Source organism: Argiope bruennichi, chromosome 9 (genome assembly GCF_947563725.1).
Source record: "Argiope bruennichi chromosome 9, qqArgBrue1.1, whole genome shotgun sequence".
NCBI lineage: Eukaryota > Metazoa > Arthropoda > Arachnida > Araneae > Araneidae > Argiope > Argiope bruennichi.
Genome location: NC_079159.1, coordinates 92,741,061 through 92,755,165, shown reverse-complemented (window position 1 = coordinate 92,755,165; position 14,105 = coordinate 92,741,061). Strand labels below are relative to the sequence as shown.

Sequence of the window (14,105 nt, the reverse complement as noted above, 5' to 3'; positions counted from 1 at the left end):
TAACCTTAAAGAAAATCACGTCGATAGAAATTAAATTTCAAATTTTTGTAGAAATAATTTTGAATTGAAATATTTATTTATTTGTGTTAATTATATTTTTTTTCCAGGGATTTGTCTTACAACCCACTTACTGTTCTTCATCCTCAAGCGTTTGTTGGGCTGAAAAACTTACGAACTTTGTATGTGTAAAGTTTTATTTTTATTCTTCAAATTTAAGATTCTTTTTTTTTTATTTCTTAGTAACTCCTTATGACCATAAATAAATAAACATGAGATAGCAGCATTTCTAAAATGTGCAATTATATTTCAAGTAGAAATTTAAGAAATCTTGTTCAAACCATTAAATTTATCCTTGATTAATTCTTCATTACATTTGAAACTATTTTTGATAAATTTACATTTAAAAATTAATTTTGCGACAATCTTTGCGATATATATAAATTGTTGCTGTTAATATAAAAAAAACAAGTAGCTATAAATCATACAAAAATTATTAAGAAAATTATAAGACATAAGAAATTTCCAAATATGGGGCTAAATTCAACAAAAATTAAAAATTACTTGATAGATTCTAATAATTTTCGAATTAAGATATCATAAAAAGAAATGTTTAAAAAAGTGCGTGAATAATTAATTTTTTTACGCAATTGTTGTTTATAATTAATGGAATTCGTTATTTCTCTATTATTTTTATTACTTAGATCGCTTCAAGTTCCAAGGAAAAAATCTTATTCAGAGCATTGTGTTCCTTATTGCTTAATATTATGTTACATTTGAAAGTAATTCTGAAAAATTTTATTTTGCATCCAAATTTCTGTCATGTCGTGTTTAAAGAACGAAACAAATTTTTACATAATAAGAATAAAACTTCAATATCTTATCTACAAATTAAAAAAAATCTAAACAAACAAATTAAATAAAATTATTTCTGCATTTGTAACATACGCACTGATTGATGTACATTGTTTTATTTTTTAACAAATTTACTATGTTTTGAAAACTTTAATTTTACTTGAAATTCTGAATTAATATTAATGCTACTTTTATCTCTTTCATTTTAATTATAAAAATTGTTGTTTATAACGATGCCTTAAACAAAAATTATAAATGATTGCACTAATTAATTGATTGAATTTTTTTCTAAATTTCAGAGATCTTCGACACTGTTCTTTGAAATCTCTACAACCTGGAGTATTTGACAGTCTAGTTAATTTAGAGATACTGTAAGTAATGCTTATTCACATATTGTCAATTTTCATATCACAACAATCAATCATCTGTAAAGCAATTTTTAGACAACATGGTTACCATATTACACGATTTGCTGCAGCGGGACATATTGATAACGCGCTCTTTTAAACAGAACTCTTTGCAGTACAAATTTGTGATTTAGAAGTTTCTTATACAGAACAAATTTTTGAGTTGTTCTCTTTTGATACTTGTGTTGATTTTACTTTCTCTGTTCAACACTAATCGTCTTTGGCGACCAGCTGGGTCTCTGGGATTACTGATTGCATTGAATCTCAATTAAATCTCTTATGCATAACAGAATATTTAATTTACGACTCTCTCAAAAGATTATTTTAAGCATCATATTGTGAGAGACATTAAAGCCATGTTTTTTTAAAACTTACGTTTGCTTTATTAATTACGCATATGGACATTTCTTTTAAAGTCGTTGCTAAGATACCCTAGTGCCATTTAAAACGTTAATCTGGTACTCCATGTATTAATACAAATATATTTCGCATGGATATAGTTTGGAGAACGGAAATGGGCACCGTGGGGCGATTTTTTTAAGCCTTTATTAGGAATTTATTCAATTGGAAAAATTAAGCAAAGTTGTAGCATTTTCCTGAAAAATTTCGAAATGTTGCTGCATGGAAATAATTTTAACAATATTTTAAAATTTTAAAAATGTTTTCTTAATGATACCCTTATAGCTGTTTTGCACTTTTTTAATAAATTTGATAATATTTAAAAATATTTTTTTGATTTCTTCTTAAAAATACATTTTATTTATTAATGTTGCTAAAACAATTTTCTTTAATATTTTGATATTTTAGATACCTCGACAATAACAAGCTGACAAGCATCACGAAATTCGTCTTTCAGAAGTTAGAAAACCTGGAAATGCTGTAAGTAATTTATTAAATGTTTTCCAAATGTAAATAAATTTCTTACGAAACAAACGAGGACTATTGTGCCATCAAATTATAATCCCACAGTGATTAAAGACTTTCAAGCTTTCCATTAAGAATCAGCGGCATAATCGTGGATGTTTTATCACAACGTATTAGTTTACAAGCTCTTACTAATGCTGGAAACTTGATGAAGGAGCAATATTTCATGTTTCGAAGAACATCAGGAGCGAAGTCCTGGAAACGGCGGCAATCCCTTATTTAAATCTTTAGATCACTAAAATCATTTGAACCCATATTAACCTGAGCGCGACGATAACTATTTTCTCAAACGTGGTGTCTTTATAGATTAATGTTACTATACGCGAAATGGTAAGATCGGTTAGAATGCCATCTAGCGACAAACAACATAATTAACGTTACTATCTTGAAAACAATACAAGACACAAAGTTGTAGCGCTTAAAATTGTAGCTTTGAAAGTTCTAATGCTAAAAACAAAACTTATAAGCTAAGCAATCGTTTGGTCACGACAGCCCAAATCTATGCTGTAAGAACTCGCGACAAAAGGAAAACAAAGATTACTTTTTGAACAACAAACGTTGACACGATAGCGTATTTATTTTCATTTCGAACACTAAAATAAAAATATCTACTAGTAGGTGATTTTTCTATTTTATTTCTAATACTTTTCTGGCACAAGATTGTATAAAATAGCGACAAAACTCTATATTATTTATATTCGTATCTATTATATATATCTGTATATTATTCATATCTATTCATATTCATATCTATTATATGTCTGTATATTATTCATATCTATTATATGTCTGTATATTATTCATATCTATTATATGTCTGTATATTATTCATATCTATGTATATTCATACTTATTATATCTCTGTATATTATTCATATCTATTTATATTCATACCTATTATATCTCTGTATATTATTCATATCTATTCATATTCATATCTATTATATATCTATATTATTCATATCTACGCTATCTATCATATATCGAAATATTTGATATTGTTTGTAATCTATTCTTCATATCTATTTGATATATTTATTTATATTCTTATATATTGAATCTCTCTATATAATTTATATTTATGTTATTCATATCAATCAGATATCGAAATGTTTGATATTCTGTTATTCATATGAATTGTTATAGCATTTCAGATATATCTGTTTGATAAATGATGTGTGATTTTTCTTTTTCATAGCTATATCTCCTGGAACAAGATCGAAGCAATTCATTATACTTATTGGGTGGGCCTGAAAAGTTTGAAAACTCTGTAAGTTGATGCCACTTTTTGCTTAGTCATTATCGTATGATTATTATTTTAATCAGCCATTTTTTTATATATAGAACTTCTCGTAAACATGTGTAAATTGTGTATGACTATCTTAAATGCGTAAGTAGAATTATTGAAAAAAAAGTAGAAAAATAAATTTATTGAATGTAGTTTGCACAAAAACACGAATATGAAATCAGATGGTTTATGGCGAAATCCGATTTTATTGGCAACGTAATTCATAATCAATATTAATTAATAATATTGTATTTGACTGATTGAAGTGTTAGATTGGCTAATACATTAGAACGGAACATTGCCTTGGATATATCCTTTGTGTCGTTTTCTATTTAGGAGCTTATTTGTTTCCCGAGGGAACCACATTGTTCACAGTATTTAGGAAAATTTCTGCTATTATTGCTGACATTGGTTGCTAATTGGTCAAAATATCTTTCCATTTCAAATATCCTAACGGACAATTATCTTAAGGTATCGTGTCAGGAAATCTGACTAGCCCTGAATAATAGGAGCATTCCCTGAGGATAATTTTTTCGAATGTCAAACTTAACATTTTTTCCCATTAGTGTAGCAAAGATATAAAATTTTATATTGCATTTTGTAGCAAAGATTGTATAAGAGTTTTAAAAATACTTTGATCTTAAACTGCATATAGCGATCTTCAATAAATAATGAATTTTAATTGTGATTATATCTTGAAGCGAAAGTTGTCATTTCTTTTTATGTTCGAATAGCGGACAATGCACTAAACGCACACAAGAAGCGACAATGTAAGATTTGTAGAACATCATTTTAATGTCATTATTGTAAAAATACTGGAGACATTTGCTGAAGGCACCAGTGTTAATATATCGTAGGGATTTACTAAAGACACCACTGTAAAAGAAAAAAACTGGTGAATGTAGAATACGAAAACATTATTAGAAGCAGAGACGAACTCATTAGAGAACGGAAACTGAATAAAATTCTGTCTAACAATTGTACATTAATGTGCATTTATGTACGATTTTTAAAACCAGATATTGGCAATTGCGTTTTTGTGTGCCGCATTGTTAATTTGAATTCTCAGCAATTTCTGATTTTTTCTGAATTTCTCAAATTTTATTAATAAAGCTATAGGAGCAAGTAAAATAAGCAAAAATTGTGCGTTATTTATTTGCTTATAGTTAAACGTAAAATATACATTTTTAAATCGTCGTAAACTTATGTGATAGATTAAAGAAGGATATATTAACGAAAACAACATAATTAATTCCTGTAAGTGATCTCTTTACTAGTAACTTGAATTCTTTTTGATGTATATTTTAAAAAGAACTTTCAAAAAAACTTATTTACGTTCCGCCGTCCTTGGCAGGTTATCTAAATTGATATATTATTTAAGTTTCTGATTAGTTAATTAAAATCGAATTTTAATTATTCTGTTTTGATGAAACTATTTTTGTCGATGTAATTATTGAAATTTAAATCCTCTGTTGCAGAGCTATTTCTGAAAACAAAATAAGCGCTTTGGAAGCCCATTCATTTGGAAATATGAGTGAGTTGAGCAAACTGTAAGTATATATTTCCTAATTTGCACAATTATATATATAATTTTGTTTCTTAAATTAGTAATTCTTTGCCAATATTTTCGTAGATAGCTTATAAAAGAATATAATTACTTAATAAATGTTTATTAGTAAATATTGGAACTATTTATATAATTTGATAAAAATTTATATATTTGCATTCAATTTTATTATATTTTATACATATCTATTTTAAGTAAATATTATTAATTTTTTATATATTTCAGAAAAACTGTTCTTTGGTTGTGATTGAAAATAACATAAACTAAACATCTACGATGGCCATTAGTTCACTCATTAATAGATAATTAATCAGAAAATGTTAATTAATGAACTTACTATATCTTATAATAAGAAAGGAAAGTATCAGCTTGAATTACACTTCCACAACACACGTGGATCGTATTAAAGGATTTACTGCGCTTGTGAAGTTGGGAAACAAACAGCAAAATTTTGTAATAATCGGACCAAAAGGATGTTATTAAATTTTTATTTTAAATTTATGTCAAAAAGGAAAAGTGTGAGCGGATGTCTGATAACTTAAGTAGAGGCCCATATGTATTTAAAATAAAACAAAAATGAGCGAAATCAGAACAAAAACTGAATGAGTCATTGAGAATTTCAACATCTTTGGATCTTTTCCTGAAAATGGTGGGGGAGGGGTTCAGGCAATCTTTTATCAAGTATCGAAAAGTCATGACATTTTTTTATAGAAAGTATAATTTTTTGAAATCTGTACATTTTTTTTATTAGAGAACTGGTTACTTGTTTTTGTGAAATACTTTAAATTTGTAAATACTTTAAATTCAAAATATAATTCAAATATCAAAATGTAAAATGTAAATTATAATGTAAAACGATAAATGTAACATATCGATATCTAATTGCAGAGAACCTTCTGGCTTATTCAACATTTTTTTAAATCTCAATATACGTCTTAGTTATAAATATTCAAAGTTACTTTTATATAATATTATAACATTTTGCATTTTTTTTTTCTTTTTTAGAGATGCGATTGGAAATCAGATTAAAGTCATATCTCCAGATGCTTTCATAGGATTGTCAAATCTGAAATCTTTGTAAGTAAATTTCATGTATATGGTTGCTTTAGCACTTAAAATGAGTTATTAATTAACTTTCTTCAAAAGCTACATTCTTTACATAAGATTGCTTTTTTTAATTAACACTGATTCATCTTATAATGAATATTTGCTATAGTCGGCACACATTCTAGTAAAAAATTAATGAAAATGTCCATGTCTCACCAAATGGCATCATGTGTGTAAAAGAAATCGTTTAAACTGAACTATTTTTGTTTTAAATTTGAAGATTAGCTAAAAAGAAAATTATTCAATATTTAAAAACATTTTGATTATATGTGTTAATTGCTTTAAAGTAATATTCAAGATTCTTTTTTAACACACTGTAACGATGCACCACATAAATGTTTCCTTTATTTTGTTCAACTGACTATAGTAATAAGAAAATAATGTTTTGTATATATTGATATTATAAAGATTTAATTTGAATTATTTTTAATATTTTGACTGTAAAATAAATAAATAAATAAATAAAGTGATATTTGAACCTGCTGTCTCAAACATAAAGGAATGATAACGTTGTAGGTTCAATTTATTTTTCCTTATATGAGCTATAAAAGTTTGTTCTTAACTGTATAATAATATATATAAACACGCACAAAAAGTCTTGGCGAACACAAATATATGTTCAATACTGTCGGAACGCCTGTATAAATGCCCAAAATAAAGGAATTAAAAATATGTTGTGAAATACGCTTTATGATATTTTTAAAAGAAAATTATTAAAATTATATCAAAGATTATGCCGAAACAAAGATACAACTGAAATCTTGCAAAATTTAACAAAAGTACAACTTAAAAAAAATTAAGTAGTATAAAAAGTAATACTACATAAAAAATTAAGTAGTATTTGTGCGGTAATTAAATCTTAAAATAAAAAAAAATAAAAAAGCCAAAATGCTAGAATTTCTTTTCATTTTTAAATGAAAATCTTATTAGAATGTTGAAACTTGAATAAAAATCTTATTAGAATGTTAAACGTTGAATTTGAATCTTATTAGAATGTTATTTTTAGAGAGAGCAGACTATTATAAGTAACTAAATGTGAAATTTGGTATAACGTTTAGGTCCAATATTATACCTAAAACTCATTACAGTTTCTATAAACCGTTTCTTATACCGTTTCTCTAAGCCACACTTTATATCGTTTCTCTAAAACATTTTGTACATTTTTTATATCAGGCATATCGAAATTTTTTGAAAATAATATACACTGATTTTTTTAAAAAATTGTTTGGTTTTCATTAACATTGAAATTGGTTTGCCGATTCCGAAGACAAAAGATTAATATGGCTGAAACTATATAACTAAGTATGTTGATATTTATAGTCAATATAAGAATACATTATGAAATATAAAGCAAAAGTATTTAATCTTACAATCTTGTTATTTCTTTAATAACTTTTAATTTTTTTTTTTTGAAAAATCTCGACAACATACAAAAATATTGAAGTTATCTGGTTATAATCTATTACTTATTTTTATGCATTAGAACTAATGATTGAAACCTTGTTCTTTATAATTAATAACATAATTTTCATCAAAAATATATTTAATACATCTATGCAAACATGGATTCCTTTTAATTTTAAATGAATATTTTTTTAATATTGAATTGAATAAGTTTATCTTATAGCAACAAAATCTTTCATATATTTTTTGTTTTACTATTTGTTAAACAAATCTAAATACGTTATTTCGAATTTTTTTATATAATAATCACTGATGAATTTTAAAATATTTTTCTAGGAGTTTGCAGAAAAATGAATTGAAGAAAGCAACAAAATCAGTTTTTGAACCTCTAACATCCTTAGAGTACATGTAAGTATTAGTAGAAGTAAGGTACAATTGTATGATGTATTTCTTTATACTTATTAATATAAATATTTGCATTAATCACTATTTGAGCGTATTTAGAAAAAAATATTAAGAAATTATACAGTCAACGTTAGAATCAAAAGTAATGATATACTTCGTCTGGAACAATAATGTCAGATATAATTCCAATAAATAAGTTTTTTTTTTCAAATAAAATAAAAGATTAACTTTTTTTTTAAATTTTTGTACCACAATCCACCTGCATTTCTAACATTAAAGTCATCGAAAAAATTACTTTTCCTGGTTTATGGATTGGGTATTAGCTGATCATAGCCCATAAGGATCAAATGCATCATAGGAAACTGGCATGTTTTACTGTCTTCAAATATCTGTTTTGCTTATTTGCATCTAAGCTTTTTACCTAATACCTAACAGCGAGGTAATCAATTTCATATCACAATATTCCTTTTTATATGCTTTAAATATATAAATGAGATTTAAATATAATTTTAGAGTGAAATTATTGTTATGAATGCATTTGCGTTTTGAAACTTAGTGTTTCCATTCATATATGCATTGCCAGTTTATTAAATAAAAGTATGCATTATTCTTAAATAAATTTGTCAGTCGGTGGGTTAAAATTACCGTTTTACCTTTTCATGTTTAACGAGGAAGCTGTTATGATGGCAAGTATTTAGAAATAAAATTTATAAAAAATATCTAAAAATTCCTAAATTTTTTATTGAATTTAGCTAAATATTAAAGCTTTTTTTTACTTAAACACCATTCCATTACACTTTTACTTTGTTCCATGCACTTTAATCATATTCTTTCAAAAAATTAAATTTCATTGATTGCATATAATATTTTTAACATAGCAGAACTCGATTATAAGGTGTCTACTCTTACCAAATATAAATTACCAAAATATACCTAAATTTAAATGGCATCTTTCATTTTTTTTTAAATTTCAACTAGGGAGCAAAATTAAATAATAGCACCAATAAATGCGTCATATTTTGATATTCAATTTTAAACTATTGATTTTATTTAATTTCTCTCTCACCAGCTACTTCGACGATTTCCACATGTGTTCATTGGCTCTTCATGTCCGAGTGTGTGAGCCGCGCGGCGACGGTATCAGTAGCATCGCCCACTTGTTGGACAGTGTCGTGCTGCGTGTCAGTGTGTGGTTAGTTGCTTTCGTGGCCGGCCTGGGCAACGTGGCCGTCCTCGTCGGACGCTTTCTCTTCGTGGAACCCAACGAGGTCCACTCTTTCTACATCAAAAACTTGTCCCTGGCGGATCTTCTGATGTCTGTCTACTTGTTCTTCATCGCCGCATATGATGTCGTCTTCAGAGGGGAATATATTCACCACGAGACCAAGTGGAGGCACAGCTGGCAGTGCAACCTGTGCGGGTTCCTGTCCACCCTCAGCAGTGAATCATCCATTCTCATTCTAGCAGTTATCACTACAGATAGGTAAGCACAATATGATAGTATTGCAATGAAAGCATCTTTAAAATGGTCTTTTTTTCTGAGTTTTTAATTCGTTTTTGCATTTAATAGAATGTTTACTCAAAAAATTATACTACAAAAAACTGTTGTAATTACGGTGATAATTTATCAACCGGATACTATGCTGCAGGTGTTCGTAACTGACACAGTCTTAAGTATTCGGTCAATTTTTTCGTGTACTCTCATCACCATATTCCTTTCCAATTGGGTAATATTATATCCATATCAATACACATATATCATCCTCAATCATTACAGCTTTTCAACTCTACATACCACTGAACAATCCTCGACTTCTCATATTCTAAATATATCATCAAAATTTTTCCTTTCATCTTCTCATACATCCGTCAATCTCTGTCATGACCGTCGGTATATCTTCTTTAATACTTCTTTGGAAGACGCGGATTTCGGAATGGAATCAAATACCAATCACTATCCACTGTCGGTCTTGATGAAAGTGAGAGAACCGAAACCCGGCGAGTACCGGTTTTCATTTCGACGGAAAAAAAATAGGTTACTAGCTGTATCAGATATAACTGCGTATTGGTATCGACCTATACCTGACACAACAACATCGAATACCAATCCAACAATAGTTGCAATATATAATAATTTAATTAATAAGTTCTTATTCACTTGTTTTGCCAAGAAATTTGTTTTGTTTAAGATCCCCACTTGTTAACTTTTATTACCACTTTTTAACCATTTGTTTTAAGAACTTACCCACTTGTTAATTTATTTTTTTTAAATCGAAAGATAAAACTTTAAGAATTTAATATACTTAAGCCATTGCTGCGTAATAGTATTATCAGGAAGATTTTGAATTTAAAAAAAAGCTGCAGCATCAACAGTTGTTTTGTTCTAGAAACTCAAAATTTATTTAAATTAAATATATTTGATATTAAATACTGAAAATTTGATGTAAGAACATTTCAGATGTAAGAAATGCAAGATAAACTACTTCCTCGGATGAAAAACTTTATGATTTGACATTTAATGGTAAACTATCATCGTTTTTGGTTGCTGGAACATAACATAAGACGAAATAAATTCTACGAATGTTTATTGCGGAATATGATGTTTTTTAATCGGTCCCATTCTTCTTCGGTGACATTTCAACTTCTGTTAAAATATTATTTTATCTAGATCATTAAATGATTATTTGGATTAATGTATTTTGCTTAGGGATTTGTCAGCTACATGGTTTCATCATGATGGATTCCTAAATCACTAAACTTTTTAGTCACGTGCTTTTTTCGACCATTTGGAAATGGCTTCATTGGATACAGACTTTCTTGTAAATGGCTGCTGTTATCACTAGATTTAAATCCATTAGATATTTGAGGTTATTTAAAAAAATAAAGTCTGCTAAATGAGCTATACAAATATAACAGAGTTTATAAACTTATTATTATGACATATGAATCTGTTACAAAAATGATATTACACAAAACGAAAGAATTTTTCACGTACATGTATTTCTGTAACTAAGCCGAAATAAATCAATCTGAGCAAATATTATTGTAAAGAAACTTTTATTTTAAGTTGACAAATTTGATTATTATATTTGTATTTAAATAAAATATTTCCTCTTGGGATGAAATGATTAAATTCTTTTCATCATGTTACGTGTTCTTTTTCAATTATTTTTTTTCTGTACAAATTGAATATCTGATCTGCGCTTTTGGGTTCAATACTTTAGCTTATAAAGAAACTCTATGATTTTTTTTTTTTGATTTCATCCAATCATTTAATTTTTTTCAAAAGTTTATAAATTTGTCCTGAAATAATTTGATATATGTGTTCCTTTTACTTTAAAGAACTATCATTTGGTAAGTTTTAGCTATAGAGCAATAAGCCTTTTATAATTTCTTATGTTACGATTTTAATTTTTCTCCCTAAATTTGATGAACATAATCAGGAAAGGGTACAAAAATTTATATATAACTTTTTTTTCAGCTTTATCGGTTCTGACTCTACGAAAATCTATATGTTTAAAATAATTGGGAGAACAATAATAATAATAATAATAATAAGTTTCCCATCGCAATCACTGGTTCGATTTTCATTGCATAAGGAAATTTGTGACTGATCAGTGATCTATTGTACCCCCTCCCATTTTCGAAAAAATAAAAGTTCAGCCCCTAGAAAATAAAACTTTAATACAGCACCCAAATTCAGCTACCAGACCGATTTCGCCAATTAATTTCATCGCGTGTTTAGTTAACAAATCAAAATTTTCTATATTCTACAAGAATAATTTGAAATATTATTTTCATTTGGTTTGCTAAATGGCAGTTTATAAAAGCTTTTTAACTTGACTAAATTAATGCTATTAATATAATGAGCATGAAATCAATCATCGAAGGTGGCTTATAATAAGCAAAGCAATTTTTCCATTTAGAAATGTATACTTATCTTTAATAACTTAAAATTAGTTATTTGTCGATCATTATACAAGACATATGTGTTCTAAGTAAGAAAATAAGTATAATAAATATTGTAAAAAGCATAATACGTTTAAAGTAAAATTATATTTATATAAAAATCCTTATATGTGGAATCTAAAGTTAGTTTTGAAATAATTAGTATACGCGTAAATAGTAAACATTATAGAGATACGAAATTTTATATTATGCAAATGCGGTGCTGTTTCAAATGATGTACAAGTAACAATAAATATCTCGTCTGGATATATGTATTTATTACAAAAACGCTTCTAACCTAAGGAAAGTTTAAGGCAGTGGCAGAAACAATCTGGAGAAAAACGCATTTGAATGATTTCTTGTAACTTTTTAAAGAAAATCTGACAGTAATTGTATTTGATTCAGAAGGAATTTTTTGTTGAGAAATTTGGTTATTTTTATTGAATAGTCTTCCATTCAACTCCTGAAAAGATTTGATTTAGAAACTTGATTTCTTTTATGCGATTTGTTTTTGCTGGATTTTTCTCAGATCCAATTTTAATGATATGATTTTATCGTTTGCGTTGATCAAATAAAAATGAAGTCGTGTAGAATTAAATTTCTATTTGATAACACAGCGAATACAACTTGAAATTGAAAACTGGATTTCTAAATCTTGAAAAATAAATTAAAGCTTCTTTGTTACGCTAAAAAGAAAATTGAAAAGAAATACATTGTGTTAAACGAAATTCTTTTTTGTGTTTCAATCAAACTGCGATGGTTGATGATCCTATAAAAAGAGTTCAGAAAACTTTTATGTAGAAAGAAAATAAAACTATTAATAAAGAAATAAAATAAAAATTAGATTAAATTTGAATTTTTAATTTGAAACATTGTGCCGTGATAATATATTATGCTTAATTTGTCTATCTTTTACATCAGTTTTCAAACGCTTGGGAAAAACGCGTCTGAAACATAAAATCATTTTTTGGATACTATTAACCGTATGCCAAACACTAGACAAAGGATTGTATATCAGATTTTTAAAAATTGCTAAATTCAAACCAATGGTAAATTTTTAAAACTATTATATTCTAATAGCAAACAAAACATTCTCTGACATAACAACTATGTAGGGGCTATGCGAAAAAAATTTAGAGAGGCCACTTCCGCTGGTTTAATTTAGGAAATAAGAAATATATTATTAAAAGTTTTTGCAACATTTTGAGCAAACCATTTGATAAACTTCTAAACTAAAAAGTTTTTAATTTATACCTCTTTCCCACTCCTCGAATATTCCTTCCAATTTTCAAAATGTTTTTGGTTTTTTACTGATATGTATTAGCATTAAAGTTGGCTTTTTTCATTCCATTTTATGCAAAAAAAATTTTAAAAAAAGCATTATAGTGTTTCAAAAAATTTCTTCCTGGACGTTATCTTATACCTTAATTATATAGCAAAGATTAAGTCCGCTTTCGAAAAAAATGTTTTAATATCGCCCCAGGAAGCATGAATACAATTATGGCAATTTCAACATTGAAAAGTATTAAATATATGAATTTGCACAAAGTATTAAATATAAGCACAAAATATATTTAAAACAGTTTTGGAACTAAATAAATTTCGATTAAATATTGATCGGAAATAAATTTACAATAACTGAAATGCTATTTCCTCTTTTTTTCAAAGTGGCTGTAAAAGTGGTTTAGGACGATAATATATTCCAAAGTCACAGAAGAAAAACTTTTTTTAAAGAACGGCCGATTTGGAACTAAGAATCTAGTTAAAATTGCGAAAAATTTCTCTGAATTTAAGTTCAACGTCAGATTTGTAAAATATTTTGGACGATATTTGTATAAAATATGCATATTTTATGCCATAGGTTTTACGCTGCCGATGTTTGCATACAATAAACTGTATAATGACTGCATATATAATTTGTAGATAGTATCCAGTGTATGAATATGATCATGTTAAATATTAATGTAAACCAAAGTTTATTTTGAATAAATGAACGCTTTCCTATATTTTCACGAAATACGAAATTTATGAACTGAAAACACTTTCATTTCATGCAATTCGTTGCTTGCATTACATTTATGCCTGATTAAAATATCCTATCCTAATGGCTACAATAAAGCTAAACATTTTCTATAGATATCCAATAAATGCAAATTTAGCGTTTTATATCAAAACATTAAATTTTTTGCTATTCGTTGAAAAT

The 14,105-nt window shown here is 27.0% G+C and overlaps 1 protein-coding gene across 3 annotated transcripts in view; it reads left to right on the top strand.

Annotated features, from left to right (window-relative positions):
- Positions 1 to 14,105, top strand: part of LOC129984627 (relaxin receptor 1-like) — a 263,140-nt gene that overhangs the window by 240,047 nt on the left and 8,988 nt on the right. For all 3 annotated transcript variants that reach the window (XM_056094548.1, XM_056094549.1, XM_056094550.1), the window contains exons 10-17: positions 108 to 179; positions 1,152 to 1,223; positions 2,067 to 2,138; positions 3,382 to 3,453; positions 4,950 to 5,021; positions 6,044 to 6,115; positions 7,886 to 7,957; positions 9,024 to 9,437. In XM_056094548.1, coding sequence (XP_055950523.1) covers positions 108 to 179; positions 1,152 to 1,223; positions 2,067 to 2,138; positions 3,382 to 3,453; positions 4,950 to 5,021; positions 6,044 to 6,115; positions 7,886 to 7,957; positions 9,024 to 9,437 — 918 coding nt within the window. The remainder of the gene's footprint in view (positions 1 to 107; positions 180 to 1,151; positions 1,224 to 2,066; positions 2,139 to 3,381; positions 3,454 to 4,949; positions 5,022 to 6,043; positions 6,116 to 7,885; positions 7,958 to 9,023; positions 9,438 to 14,105) is intronic.